The sequence below is a fragment of the Mytilus trossulus genome, chromosome 2 (assembly GCF_036588685.1).
Source record: "Mytilus trossulus isolate FHL-02 chromosome 2, PNRI_Mtr1.1.1.hap1, whole genome shotgun sequence".
NCBI classification, from domain to species: Eukaryota; Metazoa; Mollusca; class Bivalvia; order Mytilida; family Mytilidae; genus Mytilus; species Mytilus trossulus.
This window is the reverse complement of record NC_086374.1, coordinates 82,171,135-82,191,761: the sequence shown is the minus strand read 5'-3', so window position 1 is coordinate 82,191,761 and position 20,627 is coordinate 82,171,135. Positions and strand designations below refer to the sequence as shown.

The 20,627-nt window shown below is 31.9% G+C and overlaps 1 protein-coding gene across 3 annotated transcripts in view; it reads left to right on the top strand.

The window, feature by feature from the left end:
- The window catches only part of LOC134708139 (influenza virus NS1A-binding protein-like), a 43,286-nt gene extending 23,119 nt beyond the window's left edge, over nt 1-20,167 (top strand). For all 3 annotated transcript variants that reach the window (XM_063568450.1, XM_063568451.1, XM_063568452.1), the window contains 9 exons: nt 147-271; nt 4,366-4,494; nt 5,294-5,412; nt 6,006-6,122; nt 6,594-6,957; nt 8,192-8,437; nt 13,647-13,772; nt 14,571-14,744; nt 16,176-20,167. In XM_063568450.1, coding sequence (XP_063424520.1) covers nt 147-271; nt 4,366-4,494; nt 5,294-5,412; nt 6,006-6,122; nt 6,594-6,957; nt 8,192-8,437; nt 13,647-13,772; nt 14,571-14,744; nt 16,176-16,456 — 1,681 coding nt within the window. In that variant the 3' untranslated portion in view covers nt 16,457-20,167. The remainder of the gene's footprint in view (nt 1-146; nt 272-4,365; nt 4,495-5,293; nt 5,413-6,005; nt 6,123-6,593; nt 6,958-8,191; nt 8,438-13,646; nt 13,773-14,570; nt 14,745-16,175) is intronic.
- Nucleotides 20,168-20,627: the final 460 nt, after the last annotated feature.

Below are 20,627 nucleotides of genomic sequence, written 5' to 3'. Positions count from 1 at the left end.
TAATGACCCCACCTACCAACCAAGATGACCGACATCAGTAAATACAGTAACAGGTGAGCGACACAGGCTCTTGAGAGCCTCTAGTTATGTAGTTATTTCGACTGTTTATTTTACCATATCATGCTCATTGCTTGCTTTCCTTTCAGGTTGGCAGTTCCTGGCCCACATGTCAAGGCGGTGTACAAAGCAGCCGTCAGACTGAAAATAGCCGACGCTGCCAGAATTTGTTCCCAGTTTTTAGCTTCCAATCTCTCCGTAGCCAACTGTTTAGGTATTTTATATCTGCCTATAAAATTTTTATAGGTAGATGTTCCCATAATCTTCTTAATTTCCTTACTCCTTGTTTCTTCCCTTTCTGTTATTGTGGATTGTAGCCAGTGTGTTGTCACGGTGATGATGAAGAATGGTGCTTCCACTCCAGATTAAAGTTGTCTCCCCTTAGTGGAATTTCAAGAAAAGAAATTTTAAAGAAATTTCAAAAATGGTAAGATCCAAAAATAAAAACACCTTAATATTTGTAAATTTTAATTCACACGATTTATATCATTAAAGACAAACTCTATTTATAAACATTTGCCAAACACAGAAACAAATCTGTGTTTGTATTTGAAAAAGAAAAGATTTATTTAATTTTCAATATAACATTTCCAAAAAATCTTTTGTCCATTTTTTGACTTCAAAGAAACATTTATGATTTGATTTGAGAATTAATTTAAGCTCATAATTATGAAGCTAAACGTTTTTTGAAACTTTTTTTTATTGACCAGAATTGGAATCCTATGTACCATAATTTTATAGTAAGTACATGTATCATGAATATTAAGCTTAAGACTTTTAGGGTATTTCATGAATTATTATAAAGGATATTTTTTATATATTAAAATTTTGTGACTAAAAAGAAATAAAATCACAAATGTTTTGGCCTTAAAACACTACTTTCATTGAAATTAATAAGAATGAAATAATTTTGTAAAAATTAGAATTAACTTATTGGGTATACAGAAACAGAAAACCTTTCAACCCATAAAAAGCATGAATTTCATCATATTTGTCCCAAACATTTACATGTCTCACATATTTGTTAATTATTTATCGGTTTGTTTTTCCTTTGGATTGTTTAGTTTATCAGTATTTACCAAGTTTTCTACTTCCATTACAAATAATCACCTTTGAAAAGACTTTTTAATCCCCATTTTCACCGAAATGAACAATTCTAAATAACAGGATTAAAAGGAAGCACTCGTTGTTGGAAATAATAATTTGATTGCAATGGAACATGAATTAACCGTTAATGCTAAAATTGTGCATATCTGTATTTGCAAGTCAATGACTCAATGGCCGTTTTGGCGGTTTTAAAAGGGTTATCCTAAAACATTTTGGAGTGTCGTACTTCTTGTATTTCCATTGGTGACTTCATTGGGTCATAAAACACGCCTTCTTAGCTTACCAAGCCATATGGTATGTGAGCTGTTGCCATCACTATGCATCTGTCGTCAATTATCTATTGAGATATTTTTCACTTCTCTTCACTTGTTGAATCAATGATTATATGAAGGGCTATTCCATTAATATGTATGTTGGAGGGTAGGAAGGGACGCTCAAAATATCCCTACAACCAAGAAGCATTTTTTAGATAATTTTGCATAATGGTTATGTTGATGCATTTTGATAAAAGACCCATGCCTCCCATTCAATAATCAAATTTCCCTTCCTACCCTCCCACATACTTTTTAATGGAATAGCCCTAAGGAGGTCCTTTAGATACCCTGTTTAGTGATATAAACTTCAAGAATTAAATTTTTTGTTGTTGCTTTACATTAACATATGAACTTGACAGTTGTTGCCAGTTAATAGAAGTCAATATGTATTATAAAAAGACCTCAGCAAAGTCCAGGTGAATGTGACTTCACATGGCTATTATTGATATTCTCTTATAGAACAACAATACCAAAACTTAACAGAAAAAAAACACAGAAATAAAAATGTATTTGAAGATCAATTGGCAATGTGATTGTTCCAAATTGAGCTTACTCACATCACATTAGAGACCGTCAAATAATAGACCACTTTCGAGTCTGTCTATCACTGGAAAAAAATGGTCAATTATGCTGCCTTTATGACATCATTTACCAGTTAAAGGGGATCGCCTGTATCCCTGCACTTTAAACGTTCATCAAGCATCTGTTTGAAACAGTGCTGCGTTAGAAACATCAGAATGTAAAGAATGAAGAAGGTTATCACAAATAGCAAAAAAAAAAGATTATGATGAATAAATATGAGGGGCCGCCTGATTGGAGAGTCTCATCACGATTCATGAGTTGATATTTTTGTCAATCATGATTCACAGAAATAAATATACTTAATTACGGATTACGAAAATATAAAAAAAAATCTGTAGAAAAACAAATGACGATAGCAAAAATGCGTCGATCATGAAGAATGAAAATAACCCAATGAGACCCCCAATATAGAGTTGAGCGATACATCCTCAGGTCTGACTATATGTATAGGGGTTGACAGTGTTTTGTCATGATTACTTTTTCAGATGCATGAAAGCAATGATTGGAGTCAGGGATTAGGTATTGTGTTGTACTGTAATTATTATATGTACATATCAGTACAGTAGCTTTTACAAACCAGAAAAGTCTTGTGTGGTTTTTAAATACATCTATTGTAAACACATTTAAAATAGATACATGTGTTTATAGTTTCAACAGATCATTGAAAAAAATCATGACATCTTTCATTGGTTTAGATCATGGAATCACTTTATACACCTTAATTGTCACCTAATGTGTAAAATAATTTAAAGTTGTACAATAAAAAATGACAACCTTCTAGGACAAAGAAATAAACAACTATTTGGTAGATTGCCATTGTATGAATGATATCAAATTCATATGGGACTTTGGTTAAGTCAATATTATTCTCCTAGTAATGTGCTATGGTATTGCGCATAATAATAACGTCATTGTCAAAAAAAACATCCTTGGTCCATATTACTAATATGTTGCAGTGGACATCTTTTCTTTACTAATAGTACAATTTATTATTTTTCTAATTTGTGGGTTTATTTTGGAATCTACCAACTATTCATATTACACAATCCACAATGCTTCTTTTAAATTGGATCAATGTTATTTGAACTTTTAATTAGGAATTCAAATTTCCTAATCATTTTAAGATAAAGCCATTGGCATTGTTTTTGGCATATCAAAGTCAATCACATTAAAAAAAACGTGGCCTTGAAGGCATAAAACTTTGCTCAGTCCTCTCAGCACAAAAATCATGCTCGAAATATGAAATCCAGCAATTTGATTGGTTGATTTTCGAGTACAAAAATCATGCTCAAAAGTCACTAGAAAATGATAGGGTTATTTTTTATCTCTCAAGTAGACTTACTTGGCATTCAATATTTCCCCACTCTGAATCAAAACTTAGGTGGATTTAAATGCTTGTTTCTATTTTCAAAAGTTTATAATCTTTCTCTAATAAATTATGTCTTATATATGTTATATTGATGCTTGGTTGACAATATTTTATAAAAGATATATTTTAACATGGGTTATATACAATAAAAAATGAAGAAGGGTTGCTTAAAAAGTACTTTCCTTTACTTTGCAACTTTTATATATATACATATGATGAAATGAAACATGTGGCGCACATTTTTTTCAAATGCAAGTTTTGATTAAATGATTACAGAATATTCTATTGAAATAGTTGGTTTATAAGTTGATAATGTATTATTTCAAAACAAACTATACTCAAAAAATGTTGGAAGTGAGGTACAAAATGGAAAAAAGTCAACTATTCCCATTACCTATATGAAAAAAGGCAGCATATTGATATCAACATTTCTGTGCTGTGATAAACAAACAAAAAATGTTTAGATATCTAAAAACAGTCTCATTACACAAAAAGTCTTATTTTAATAGAGATGTCACCATCAGTTTATTGACTTAGTTTTATGGAAAATGATTTGAATACTCATCCATTCTTGTTTACTGTACTTGTACTTTTGTCGTGTGTACTTATTTTCGCGAATTGTGTATTTCAAACATGTTCGCGGGTATTTATTTTTCGTGATTTTAATAATTATTGCCTTTTAGTTTGAAGGATTGATTTAGATTTGCATGTATTTATTTTCGCGATTATAAGCCAACCGTGAAATTCGTGAAAATAAGTACAATTACAGTTATTATTGAATTGCTTCAACTATTATAACTTTGTATTGATAATATGCAGATTTCATGTTACCCGGTATATCAAAACCATGAAATTCAGTTCTGTCAATATTATACACAATGTTGATAGTTTAATCTTCTTTACTGAGTATCTATAATGTAGTTTGTTCATTTTCAGGTGTTCGTAGATTTGCTGTGGATGATGATCTGAGGAAAAAAACAGACCTTTTTATCCAAAATAACATTAATACTGTGACATGCAGTAAACTATTCTTTGGTCTGTCAACAGTACTGGTTGAAATTATTGGTAAGTATATACTTTACCTTTGGTTTGAATGCTGAAAAATAATAAACCTTAAATACAGAAATATGACAGGTAAAACTTATCTCTGGTAGACCTGCTACTTTTCATTATTTAAGAGTAATTAGATTGGAACAATAACCTGAATAATTGGTATCCCTAAATGTTTTCTCTTAAATACTTGATTTGCATAGGATTTTTTTTGTAAAAAAAAATCATCGGGTTTAAAGTATTAATGCATTGTGAAAATAAATATTTCATCAATGTAATTCAAATCAGATATTCTCATGAATATACTTTTCATTAAGATACTATTTTTTTTATGTCTGATGCAGACATTTTGTATTCAAAGCGTTTCAACTGAGGTACTACACAGGCGTCAAAAGGCGTCATTATGGAGTAAAGGGTTAACATTGATCTCACCATTGGGACTGACTATGTAGTGGTATTTTCTAGACCTCATCACTACCTTTTGAGAGCACAAAAACACATACGGGTAGTGCATTGTGGTGAATATTTATTCAATATTCTTTACATCCTTTCCATGTACATGTCAATCAATTTGCCAATGAAATATGTACCAAGATATTCAAGTTACAAATGATAATCTCTAATTCAAAATATTGCCTTCAATTCCCACAATGCAACAATAAAAGTTCCCACTGCAAAATAAATGAAATCTTTACCTCCTAGTGCTTACAAGCATTTCAATTTGGTGTAAAATCCTTCTGTATGCCAAAAATGTTATTTTTATTTGACAAGTTATTTAACTTAGTCTGAACCCTTAGTTGTTTGTACTAAACAGGTGCAGATGAGGAATTGATAGAGCCGAGTAACAGTCATCATATGGCAGAGTTAGTACTAAGTTGGGCTAGAGATAGCATAGATACAGAAAAACCCAGGCTAGATAACTTGTTAGAACAGGTAATAGTTATCCAATGCAGGTAAAATGTTAAATATAATAAAGAAGATGTGGTATGATTGCCAATGAGACAAATCTCCACAAATGACCAAAATGACACAAAAATTAACAACTATAGGCCTTCAACAGCTCATTTCTGGTTCTTTTGCCATAAACATAAATGCTAATCAGCTGGTTGAAGGGACTTTGCTAACGTTTTTATATACAGTTTTAAATTTCTGATGGAAGTAGAGCTATTAAAGTGGGTCTCATTGGGGTCTAAGCGTGACGCAGGATTGCCGATTTTTTGTAAGCGTGACACATGAAAGTCAATTATTGTGGTGGAAAACGGGAAATTAGGTCTTGCGGGACCCGGGAAATGACAAACAAATGAGAAATGATTACGTACATAGTGTAAGCGGGATACAGGAATCTGACAAAACAGTAAGCAGGATCCGGGATCGGAACCCCCAATGAGACCCCAATTAAACATCCCACATTTTGTTTAGAGATGGCTTACGTTGTGAGTTTTCTATTTCACACATTTCAGCTGTCCTTGACCTCATTTACATGGTTCAGTAACATAAAAAAATCAATACAAGTTTTATTTTTATAGGTTAATATATTATATTTAAACAAAGACAACACTCTGACAGACTTTAAGGACATTAATGATGAAAGGACGAAAGAAGAAGAAGATGTTCGTGAATATAAATGTATTAAGAAAAGACAAGTAAGTTTGTTTATTATTTTAGCAAATATCAGTCTGATCTTCTTGTCCCATTGTTTTAATACATTTTTATTCTCATTTCAAAGGGGACGAAAGATACCAAAGGGACAGTCAAACTCATAAATCTCAAACAAACTGACAACGCCATGGCTAAAAATGAAAAAGACAAACAGACAAACAATAGTACTCAAGACACAACATAGAAAACTAAAGAATAAACAACACGAACCCCACCAAAAACTAGTGGTGATCTCGGGTGCTCCGGGAGGGTAAGGAGATCCTGCTCCACATGTGGCACCCGTCGTGTTGCTTATGTGATTACTTTAAAGGTCACCTGTATTGTAGTTTCAAATATGGCCCTGAAGGTGACCTTTATACACATGTTTAACTAATTATTTCTATATTGTGGTATACTTCAAAGTAAGTTGTGAATGAGATGTAGTACATATAAATAATTCCACGTGTATGTTTTAGGTAGTACCACAGAAAGACCCAGTTGCCAATTTAAACAGTCCACTGAATGGAAATGTTCTGAAATTTAACATCAATCCTGAAAACCCAATCTCACCTAAAGAATGGTTAGTTATAGCTGACTACCAAACCAAAGATAAAACTTTTATGTCCTTGTGTATGCTGAATGGTGACTTGGCTGTTTTATCCATACATTGTCGAACGAAGGCCCACAGTCCACCAGACAGTGGATCAGAAGCACCTGATTCACCCACCACCAATGGTATGACCTTGGAAAGAGCCGTGTCCTTGACACCATTAGCATCAATGACAGTACCTCGGTGTGGATTTGGTCTGAAGGTTGTGAATAACAAGCTATTTGCCTGTGGTAAGTGTAAATCATTCTAAAATCTAATTGTTTTGAACATGTCTTTTGATATTTTTAGTGCTGTAATAAGTTGTTAAAATCTCATTATTTTTATTTTTTGTTTAATGATTCTAGCTGCTAATGTGGATTATCACACCTCATCAACAGGTCTAATCCATGTCAAAACAAATCAGTGACAGGTTGACCTTGTTCTTAATTAAATTTATTCAGGTTGCAATTATGGTATTATCATGTTTTCAATCTTAATTTCTTGAAAGTTTTAAAAAACGTTATAAAGTAAAAACGTATTTATAAAAATAAACTTCTCCTAGAGTAAATTATCACTTTACAGCATAAAGTCACATGACTGACCCACATGACTTGCAATCACCTGATACATTAGAAAAAAATGGCGGTTTATCTTTTCAAAATGAGTGTGATTTATTTAACTCTTAATGTTGAACAAATACAAAAACAGTAAGTTATGACATCAAAGAACACACAGAGGCTAATTTAGCTGACAACAAAAGTTTTATTGTATCTTTATTAAGGCAAATTTCCAAGTTGCAAAACAGATGGACAAATTTACACAATAAATGTAACAACACAGATATAAAATGTATTTTATTTAAATAAATACGAAATACGAAATATTTTATTAAAGAAAGCTCAATTATGAACATAACCATTAATAGCATAGATACAACAAAGAATAACATTTAAACAATCTTAACTAAAATGTATACTACACAAGTATCAAAGTAGGCAGTGTCTGCGCGTACCCGCATGCGGGTACGAATAGTCAAATTGCCATTCTAGGCTGCGCGTACCCACTTCTGGTTTTCTATTAAAATGCCATCGGATCGGTACGGAAATTATTGATAATATGGGGATTTAGTGTAGAACGAGGTGGAACCACCATAGTGGGTCTCATTGGGGTCTAAGCATGACCCGGGATTGTCGATTTTTTGTAAGCATGACATGTGAAAGTCAAATTATTCTGTTGTGAAAACGGAAAATGAGGTCTAGTGGGACCCAGGAAATGACAAAAAAATAAGAATTACTTACGTACAAAGTGTAAGCCGGATACAGGAATCTGACAAAACAGTAAGCGGGATCTGGGGAACCCCCCAATGAGACCCCCACCATGATAAATCAATGGTATTTGGTATGCAGTTGGTATCTATAAGGGCATTCTATCTTGTGTACACATATTCTTGTTTACCAATAATGTTTATTGGATCTCATTCAACAGGTGGCTATGACAGAGGAGAATGTATGAAATCAACAGAGTTCTATGACTCACAGACAAACAAATGGATTCCAGCTGCAGATATGTCGGTCCCTAGAGGGCGCTTTTCTACTGAAAATGTTCAAGATGTTATATATGCTGTTGGTGGTTCAAATGGTCAAATAGAACAGAAGACAGTAGAATGTTATAATTATGAGACAAATAAATGGTCAACAATATCTCAAGTGGCTAAAGCCAAAGTATCTCAAGGTAAAAAATATGTCACTATAGTTGGAGAATAGACAAATTAGGGGTTAAATCTGGGCTAATTATGAAAAATAAATTCTGATGTCAAAAGTATTTAGCCTAACAACAAATTAATGTAATTAAAAGATTTGAATTACTTAAAGCTAACTCACATTTCGCACAGGTAAATTTGCTCTTTCTGCTAGCTCTCCATTGTAAATAAAATTAATGTTCCTTATAAGGGAGACAACTAAAAATGGGATCTCTAAATACAGGGTCAATTATGGGAATTGGAAAATAGACTATTGGTACATAGTTTTATCATGACAAATACATATAAAGTTCAAATTTTGTTCCGTTCTCATCATTTTGTGAAGATTTGTGATCCTTGGACTTAAAACATTTACTTAAATGACCAGTTCTTTTACAAAATTCTTCCTATAACAGGTGAACATACTTGCAACCACTCTCTGAATGCCCGCGATTTCACGGGTGTGTTCTAGTATAGTTTACACAATGACAAGTTATAGATCAAGGTAGCATTTTGTTCCACTACAATAAATTTCTGACTAGTAGGGGACTATGTATGATGAATAGATGCTGTGAATATGACAATTGGTACTGTTAGATTGTCCTCTGGTGAGGAAGTGGTCACTGGTCAGATGGAGTGAATATGACAATGGGTACTGTCAGATGATTATTGAATCATTTATAACAATAATCAACTTACAAAACCTCACAATCACAACTAAATGAAATCTTCCTCAAATCTGTAACCTCACCATCAATATACTCCAATTCAATAAAGCAAAACAGAAGAGAAGAAGACAAACTAGTCATTTATAAAGAATTTGTAAAGAAATTGTGCATATAATAACTTACTTTTGTTAGAAGATTATTTGCTAGCCTGATGCACTTTACTGTACTACAAATATTACCCATGTTTAGATACCTGATGAATGATCAAGGTGTAAATTAAAGGTGTGATTGTTTAGGGTTTTTTTATGCCAATTTTAAGCAGGTGACAAAAAATGATTAAAGAAATTGAGACAAATATCATCTTCTTGACAGTCTTGCACACTTGTACCAGTTTTCAGATATGACAGTCTTTTCACCTCTCATTGGTGATGTCATAATCAGTATTATATACTAGCTTGTTAAAAATGTTGGTGGTTGGTGGTAGATGTGAAATTGGTGTTATTATAAAACAAAAACCTTGGTAGACAGTCTGTGTACCTAATAAAAATCATACAGAAATATCAAAACAACTAGTCTATTCAAAACTGCAATTTCCCTTCAAGTGGGTCTCATTGGGGTCTAAGCGTGATGCAGGATTGCTGATTTTTTGTAAGCATGACACGTGAAAGTCAAATTATTGTGTCTTGAAAACAGGAAATGAGGTCTAGTGGGACCCGGGAAATGACAAAAACATGAGAATTGCTTACGTACATAGTGTAAGTGGGATACGGGAATCTGACAAAACAGGTTTTTTTTTACAAAATTCATCTTCTCTGAAAGTACTGAGCTAAATTAAACCAAAGTTAGTGACAATCATCATTGGGTTATCTAGTTAAAAACATCTGTTTGATTCACCTACCAACCACCATGCCTAGAAAAAGATAGTCCATCAGCTAGTTCTCAAAAGCGCGCTAGTTAATGAGTTTGTGTTACACCCCAGGGTACCGCGATTTTTTTTGATAGAATTCAACTTCATTATCTTATTGATAAAATACAAGGTGTTAGACTAAAAAAAAAGTGTCCAAAAGAGGATTAAAAACGTCCCTTCCAATGGTCCCCTCATTTATCAATCACGACCAAGTAATTTTTAATTAAAATTTTTGATATAAAGCGATTTAAAAAAAATAAAGTATAGGTTTAAACAACTAAAACAGATACAAAATGATCATATTAAATGTAACTCGGAAGATTTTTTCTTTAAAAAAAAAGTTTTTTTACATTACAAACAATCCGGTTTTTTGGGTTTAGATTAAGGCATATTTTCTCCTTTCATAAAGAAAATCGTTGTTCAATTACCCGTTTTAGTTAATTAAATTTGAGAATTAATCAAAGTGCAATGTTTAAATCATTTGCAGTATGTATATTATAGTCTAAAATATGATTTATTCAATAAAATATATGTACGTGCAAATACTCGTGAAAAACCGGGAATCATCAAATTACCGTCTTTGATTCAGTATACAACATGTACAATGTATTCACACATAAGCATTATCAATTTGCAACTGAAAACAAACATTAAATTGTCGATTTATGATGTTTTTGTGAGGAAAAATATTTTATAAAGTAAATGTGTAACGAAATATTTATGAAAAAAATTCTAGTTAGGTGATTTTTTTGCGTTCAGAAAAGGTGCACTCTTTCGAACTCAATGAAGGTGTGCTTGAAAACATTTTGTGTTTAGCTATGTAGTGATTGACTTAAGATTGTTAAGTCATTCAATCGACAAACATCGCATTGAACGAACGTCAAATAGTCAGTTGTGGGATTTGGCAATACTTTTTACTTTCTTAGGTTTCTCAGAGATACAAAAAAATGGCTTAAAGATTTGGTAGGAATGGTTAACCCTGAAACATCCGCCCAAAAAGAACTCAGAAAAATTCGAATGAAGCGAGACGAAACTGATGTTTTGAAGTTGTTTCAGACACTGCAAAGCTGGCCAATTCCATTATAACATCTGAACAGTTATATGGCTTGTTCTCGAGTTCTATTGCTTCTTAGGAATTATTGTGCGACCTTCAAAACGCGTATGAAAAGGGAAAATTTGCTTCAGAAATTTTCATTACGGAACAGCTCATTCAAAAGACAAACGATATCTTCAAAACACTCAAAAGAAAATCATTGCTTACATTTTTAAAAAAGGAAATAAAAGGCAAGCAGTTAATGGCTGATAAGAACAACAAAACATTGAGAGCAGATGAAAAAAAATGTCGCCTGCTTGTCATAGCTCAGACAAGATAGTTGGTTATTCGATAGGTTCTCCACTTTGAATTAGGTCCTCTTTCAATGTCTTTTGCAAATTTTGATGGTACACATGTAATGAAAAATTAAAATCTGTCCTGAGTGGTCTTTTAGAAAAGACTCATTCCTTAGGAAAGCATGTGGATATTTGATGACATGGTAGTTATTTAAACCATTACTAGGATACCAAGCACTAGTTTCGATTTGGCAATTATATTCTTAAAAACCATCCTTTTAGTTTCGAAAAGTTGTCCCGCATTGATTTTGTCACTGATTAGTATCCCACAATATTCATAGAAAATTAGAACGGCAGGTCATTGGGAGGGCAAATCATTACGATAAGTTCTAAACCATCACAATCGTGTTCTTAGGAATGGAAGAAACATTGTAAGTCTGACAGATACATCTTCCAAATGCAGATTGTTAAATGTGCAATCAATGTGTGCGAAAATTGGTGAGAATGTTTGTAGAAAACTGCCAGGATTTCACGCCAATACAGGTTTTGATTCAGTAAGTGTTTTGTCTGGTAAAGAAAAAAAGCAAAGCATTCGGCTTTTTGACACTTTATGTGGATTTTTCAGAAGGTCTATTCCATCTTGGTGAAACCTTTGAAGAGGTTGGCTAAGAGTTGTCAAAACACTTGAGAGGTTTTCGTGTTCTATATATGGCTACGCAATAAACAAATATCGATGAGTAAAGATCAGAACGTTTTGAAATGCAAAAGATGCAATGTTAAAGCACATTAAACAAGCCAACTTTCAGACGAAGATTTGTAAATCTGCTCTTAAACACAACACTGCTCTGTTCCCAAACAACTATGGTTGGATTGTTTAGAACGCTTTGATCAGTATCAATTTGCTAGACCAACCACCAGCGTTAGATGCTTTGATAATTATGATATGCTGTTCATGTAAAGCTTGTTGTACCAAAAAAGATGTTCATGTGTTCAACAAGGTGTATCCATGCAGAACAGATAGCTGTATGTTAATGCTCGAAAACTTGTAGATATAAGCATTATCAAATCGTTAATATTGCTAACGATGCAACAAAGATGATGGAAATCATGATCATGATAATTCGGTAGATGCAGATGACCAAACTGACGATGATTATATGGATTGACCTTCTGCGTGACCTTAAAATGTGGTGATTCGGTTGTTAAATTTTAAAAAAAAAATAGAAATCTAGAAACCCTGACAGTTTTGTGTGTTTCAATATGCGAGTTATTCATGAATGTGATGTATAAATTTGTGACAGAATCGTGCATTTCTGGTTGCTTTTGTTTGTGTTTGTCGTTGATTCTATGTTTTTTGTTTCTTACCTTTAATTTTTTTTTCAACAGCCTTTATATACATTGTACTTTTTGCTCTATGTTTCAATGGAAAAAATATACCAGTTTATCAAGAAAATTAGTACGTATGCTTCTTTTCATTCAAAATCATGACTTTTGGAAATTACCCTCCCCCTTTTTTTCTTGGACCTCTACGATTTAAAAATTAATTATAAATTAGCCTTCGAATTAATAAGATATGATGTGTTCCATTTAATAAAAAGTATAGTACTGTATACTTGGTTATTTTTACATTTTTCTGTAAATATGTGCAAAACAAAAATTTTGATATACCCTTAAATAAGTCCCCTTTTAACCCCTTTTGGACACTTTTTCAAAAGTCTAACACCTCTTGAAATATTCTTCAGATATTACTCTTTAAATTTATACAAAAAAATTGCGGTACCCTGGGGTGTAACACAGAACTTAATTTTTGCCCTACCAGCTGATGGACTAAGAATATAGGTTTACCTTTATAAATTGTTACTTGGATGGAAAGTTGTCTCATTGGCACTCATACCACACCTTCCTATATCTATATATAGGGTAAACTGCAAGTTTTTCCTTTTATAATTAAAGAAAACCTGACAGGATAAAATGTTCTAAACATTGAAATATTCTATTTTGTTCATTTTCATCAAACCTTCTTACAGGAGTAAAGGACGAATTTTACTATATTTTTGTTTTCACTTTTGCTACTGTAAATTCAGAAATTATTGCGTGCATTTATTATTTCGATTTTGTCAGTTTAGACTTAAATGCGATTTTAATTTTTAAGATTTTTAGAAAAATCCTGGTTAATTTATATTAAATATTTCAAAATGCGAGTTAAAATTATTGCTTTTACAACTCTGTCGCATTTTTCGCAAGAAATTTATACAAGAGAATGAGTAATATCTATTTATATCTGTTGTTCAATTTCAGCATTGGTATGTGTAGATAACAAGTTATATTGTATTGGAGGTTGTGTGGGACCCAAAAGTGTCCCTGACTGTGAAGTTTATGATCCAGAGACAAAGAGTTGGTGTAAAATAGCACCATTAAATACAGGTAAATATTATCTATGAAACTGTATATCGTAAATGTTGATGGTAACCTAGATTAGAAATTCTTTGAATCTTATTCCAATTTCTTGGAAAATTAAATTATTATATCCTCACTATATTGCAATCAGCCTGTCCATTTGTACAAACAATATTTTTGTCAATCTTTTCTCAGGTCCTGGCAAACAGAATGACTTAATATATATGGTTTGCAGATTGGCAGTGATTAGTTATAACTTTATCGATCTATCAGACACCTACTTCATAGATCACAATACTTATGATGAATGAACTTTTTAAAAAAATGTCACACATGTTGCCAGTACACAGAATGACTTCATGTTTTGGCAGCAGCATAGCAATGTTGGGTTCTAAGAATTTTCACATCTGTCAAACTCTGATTTTCTGGTTCTAAATTCTTTGATTAATGAGTTGGCTATGCTATGCAGGATAAAGCCTGCATTCTTGTAACTTGTATTATTCTTATTTTCTTTCCTATCACAGTTTTTCCACAGCAGATTTCAGAAATTGTAAGTAGTAAACATGTATTTGGTTTTGGTGGGTCCACAAGAAAAATTAGGTGATAAACTGATTGCAACCAAAATATGGGATGGCTTAAAAATAAATTTATCATTTTACTCAAATCCCATTTAGACAAAGCAGTGGTAATAATATGAATAATAAAGTTTATACTGAAATGTATTTTCTATGTACACTATTAGACAGTTACCTGATAATCTTAACTTTAGCCTTAAAAATGAATACGAAAACTTGAGGATTTAAAGAATTTACATTGTATTTGTAGGACGATACCAGATTGCAGCCTGCTATCACAAAGGTCTTATATATGCCATTGGAGGTACAGATGGTTGGAATGTTCTAGGAATAACAGAGGTGTATGATATTAAAACAGATAAATGGGTGATGGGACCAAGCTTGAATGTGGTTCGCAGAGGTGCTGGTTGTGGTATAGTCAATGGTATGTAAAACATTTATCAAACCATAACTTATGATGTATTCAATGGTTAATATAACTTACTAAGTCTTTTGTGGATAGTTGTCTCATTGGCAATCATACCACATCTTCTTTTTTATATTACTGATAAGTTTCTCATCTATTGTAAGAATTAGAAACCTTATTAAACAGTTCATTTTCCTAAGCGAGATTTGTATAAGTGGTAGTCAAACAACTTCTTTTTTTTCAATTATGATTAACAGTTTTTTGTAACCCAGGGTAAAAAGTTGGGCGCACTACGTTTGCGCGCATTTGGGGATTAAAATATTTTACGTTTGCGCGCAGCTTTTGATTACATTTGCGCGCATTTATTTTACAGGTAAACTCAGGTAAAAATATAAATAAGAATTAAATTTGCAAATACTTCAGACTGAATAATTTTTCAACGAATAGTGATCGCTTTTAAAATTAGTAAAAAATCTAAGTTAGTTTGTAAAGTTACACCAAAGCACAAAAATGGAGTTTCGCTTTTCTTAAACAAATCGTGGCGAAAAATCATTAATATACGATGGATTTACGTTCCGTATTGATAAAACACTGAAGTCTAGGGATATATCTTGGATAAAGGCAGAATAAAAACTGACAGTCATTTTTAATGGTAACTGTGAACATACACATGAGTTCGATGCTAGAAATGCGAGAGGCAGATTATCCGCGTAGTGGTAAAGAAAAAAGCAACAGAAGACATAACTGCCAGACCCGTTGCTCGAAATCCCACGTCCACCTCCTCGTTGGTGAGCAGGGGACTTAGAATAACGGATGGGGTTCTTATTCTTGTAAATAATTGAACGAATAAATAAATAAATAAATAAGTGTTATTGTCTGTATTTTACCTGAGTTTACCTGTCAAAAAAATGCGCGCAAATGTAATCAAAAGCTGCGCGCAATCGTAATGATTTTTGCGCGCAAACGTAATGCACTGAAAAAGTTAATTACCTTATTCTGAAGGATCATTGATAAGGTTTCTATTATACTTTTAAGGAATGACTGTAATATTTTTTCTGTCTATGAAGAAATAACATAAAAAATTGGTGCACACTGAATAACACGGGTAGCGGGTTATTTAACAGTGTGCACCATATTTTTTTATTATTTCGAATAGACAGAAAAAATAGTACAGTCATTTCTTAAAATTTAATTCTAAATATCCATTTTAAACCATAGAAAACCATGAAAAAACGTTGATGACGTCACGGTCACATGACTAAATTATGTCTATGGGCTCATAACAAAATAACATCAGCCCAATCGGGAGACGCGTTACATCCAAAATTAAATTATATATTAATATCATGATCTTCATAGACTTTCAACATGAAATTCAATCATTATTAGTTAAACAGGTAAGGCATTTTAGTCAATGTACTTTTGTTCATACTTCTGATCTATTTTTAGGTAAAATACATGTTGTTGGTGGAAGTGATGGATCTAATAGTCTGAAATCGGTAGAAATTCTAGACAACAACAACTTCATACTTGGAAGTACAATGAGTATAGGTAGAGCCAATGTGGGCGTGGTCAGTTTTAACAATCGACTTTATGCTGTCGGTGGATTCAGTGGCAAAAAATTCCTTGATACATTTGAATACCTTGACCCAAAATCAGAAGAATGGTGCAGTTATGTTCCAGCAGAGGAGGTTCAGAAATCACTGAAAAATGGACACACCTCAACTTAAACAGTTATGAATTTGATATTTTTGATTGGGATCTCTAGTCCAGATGATTTCACATATACATGTATTATCAACCTTAACACTTCTAATGCCGGTGAAATATTTTCCCCCCAAAACATGCCAGTTGTCTCCCATTTATTAACTTACAAGAGTTATCTGTCCTTTTGAGATATAACTTGTATATTCTTATTGTTATCATGCATTTTGGTCCATTGTTTTTTTGCCATAAAAGAAAATTGCTTAGGTGAAAAAAAATTCAATGGAAAGTTATAAATGATAAAAAGTGACTTGAGAAGTATTTTTAAAGTAAGATAAATTGCTAGGCAGGTGTTTCAAAAATGAATTCTATAGATACAATAGAAATAACTGTTGCTACACAAATACCAACATAGGGAATACAATGTTTCGAAGAGATAATCAATAACCTCTATAAAAGGGAGTACATTTTATAATAGACAGTTATCTCCCAGACAGTTCTGTGAAATATTCATGTTGGTTTTATTTTAAATGTTAAAGGTTGCTCATAAATCACTTATCAAATTACATTCCTAAACATATGACCATGACTGAAACTATTTTTTTCATAAATTGCATTGAAATCATGAAATTGTGCATCAAGATTAAAAAGAGTAGCTCAAGGAAATCAATGGATTCTTATTTTAATCATCCTTAAATTTTATATTAGCCTCTAATGTACTTTTTTTTTAAATCAGATTAAGCGACTACCAATTTTTGAATGTTTTTGTTCAAATGAAATTAATAAAAAAACTGATTGTCAATGTATTTTTATTATTTCTTCATACTGAAAACCTTCAAAGGGGAATAACTCAGTGACAAAAATCTATATTTTCTTATATTCAAAACTAAAACATCATTTAAATTAATGAATTGTCAGAGTTACCCATTTTTTGTATTTGAATATGTGGTAAATGTAACCAGATACTTACTAGTCTGATTCCCTCTCTTAATCGTTTCATGTTCTCACTCCCTCAGTTAACTCCCCTGATTACACCTCTGGCACCAGTGTAACTTCCTCATTTTATCTACAGGGTATGCAGTATTATATTTGATAAATCATCATATTGCTATAACATAGTGCTATTTAAGAATTGTAAGTAAGAATTGTTTTGATTATTTAAAAAAAAAAATCACTGTTTTTTATATTTCTACAATCAACAAGTTGCTCAAATTTTGGTCATTTTAATTATTTTCTATTTATACTTTGTTTGCCAACATGGCATGAACGTTGTATAATGGATATTTTGAAGTGAGATTTTTATAATTTTCTTTTGTTTTCTTGCAGTACTAAACACATTGTTTATGTATATAACTTCTAGACATTTGTATTCTAAATTTCAGTAACTTCAACAATTGTAAATTGTTATATTTTCATGTTTAACAACTTTGAATATCAGTGAGGTTCTTCGAGGTTGTTGAACACCCTTGACACCTTGGAATTAAAATATGTTGACCTCATCATTTCTGGATTTTTATTTACAGTTTTGCAGAAAACAACAAATTTTTTTCTGCATATTATTTCTGTTGCTGTTATTTATACAAAATTATCTAAAGCATTCTTATAAAATATGTTTATAGATGTAAAATAATGTCATTACTAAGTAAATTATTTATAAATCAAATATTGAATGTGTCAGAATTTTTCATTGAAATGAAATTTGTACCAGACCAGTCAAAGGCATTTTATTGTGTTAGAGTAGTATAAAATGCCAAGGAAGTATGTTATTTTCTTTATTAGACATTGTATCAATAAATTATAATATTTGTAATAGAAGGAGGTAAAGTTATAAAGATTAATGGACAGACGGCCATGATTACTCATGGAATAACTGCTAGAAAGGATGAAGCCTACAAGCAGTTTTGCATTCTTTTTTGCTTTAAAAAGCTTAGAACAGTGAGGGGAGTAGGAGGGATCCTGATCCCGAAATCCTGGGCTTAAAAACTCGAAATCCCGAAATCCTGGGCTTAAAAATACGAATTCTCTGGGTTCCGAAATTCAAAAAAATAATTCCCAGATCCCGAAAGGGTCATCCTGAAACCCGAGTTTAAAAACACACGATCATGGAGTCCCGATAAAGGTCCTATCCCCCCTCAACAGTGATTGAGGTTACTAAAGATTTATTTTTATTCAGTTGACAAAATCACTGTTGAGAAAATTGTAGCCGATTTAGAAACTTTGGTATTCCTAAGCGACTTTTATACTGAAATGTGCATGACTTAGGAGTATTTTTACTATTAAGATTTCTTGTGAAAAAAACTTTTGTACCTTAAAGATATAAGAATAGTAAGTGTATCAATTTTTCTAAATCCTTAAAATATCAAATTAAACATTGTTTGTATTTGTAACTTAGACAGTGCTAGAGTTATTCAAATTGTGAACAAAGTAATCTGACCAATTACAAAATGTGAACTACAAAACAGATGTTTTAAAAGCAGTAGAGTGTTGAATAGTCTAATGAGAGGGTGTAGGAGGGGTCCTGGTCCTGAAATCCCGGGCTAAAAAAGACTTGATCCCGAAATCCTGGGCTTAAAAACATGAATTCCCGAGGTCCTGAAATTCAAAAAAAAATCCCGGATCTTGAAAGGGTCAATCCCGAAATCCCGAGCTTAATAACAGCTGATCCCAGAGTCCCGATAAAGGTCCTATCCCCCTCTCTAATCGAAAGAAAATACTGTCTTTTGATTACAAATTTAAAAGAAAAAGGTGACAGTATATGGTACAAAAAAATACCAGTGATAAAGAATGTAATTATGTTAGAAGATGATTTGAACAACTGTAAATAATTTATGATTGGTTTAACCATTTCTAGAATTGACTTATTTGTAAATAGATCTGTTGGAAATTTTGTTAAATAATTTGAAAATATTTATTTGTACTAATTGATGATTTCATAATTTTTCAATAAATTTATGGTGAGACATCCAAATGCATGTTTGGTCCCCTATAAGTAAAGCAAAGGAAATTACAACCTATTGTTTTTTCTATCATTTTTTTACTATTTTTTGCTCCAGTTTTATTTTAGCTGTCTTGTCATATACAAAAATGTATAAGAAATAGATAAATTGTGAGTGTTGTCTTCTTCATTGAATCATGCCTAATGATTAAGAATGACTCTTTACAATCAAAGGTAAATTTTTTATTTGATCTGTTGAAATTTTTCAGAATTGTGTCTTTTGGACTTTAAGATATACCGGTATATAAAAAGTAGAATATGTCTTTTGATATTGCTTTAGATGGTAGGGGAAGTGTATTGCTCAAGATTGTTTATTTATTAGGTCTATACCTACAAAGCAATAATATCTCAGAAAAATAAATCAAATTTAAAAAAAATGAAATAACTGTTTCATTAGTCATTTTAATTGTGTCACATAGGAGATTTCCTCATACAAAGAAACAAAATATTGTAATTTTAATTTTAATTCCAAATTTGAATAACTGTATTCATTTTGTACATTGTTCAGTTTCCATAATTTGTGTATGAAAAGATATTATAAGGCCATTTAAAAAAAAATGTTCTGTTTTTTCAGGCCCTTGTATGTAGTTTTGTATCTGTAACATTTGTAAAATGCAACGTTAAGAGAATTACGAATATGTGTTTTGATTGGTTTATTTAATAAAATACTGACCATAATTATTCCAGACAGTCCAGGGTATATGTTTCCTATATTTGTTACAATAAATAAAAGTTTACTGAATATGGGTTTTGTGTTTTGAATTATAAACTATTATTTGAGGTTTATGGTTATGTTTTATGTTACTGTATTTTTTGTGAAGTATAGAAGTTTAGTAACTGACTGAAAAGGGGGGAGGGGAATGGAATACCAACAAAATTCAAAAGCTCATACATATCTGTATAATCAAACAAATGGAAACCTCACTTGGTAAAGACATTTTCATAAGTAGAAAATGGTGGATTAAACCTGGTTTTATAGTTAGCTAAACCTCACCAGGGGCAGATCCAGCCATTTTAAAAAAGGGGGGGTCCAAATATATGCTCCCATTCAAATGCATTGATCCTCCAAAAAGAAGGGGGAACCTGGATCCGCCAATGCTAACACTTACATGACATTTCCATAAACTTCCATTATATTGCCATCAATGTGTGAGCAGAACAAACACAGTAGGTAAAATAATTTCAAATTTTTGGTACAGCAG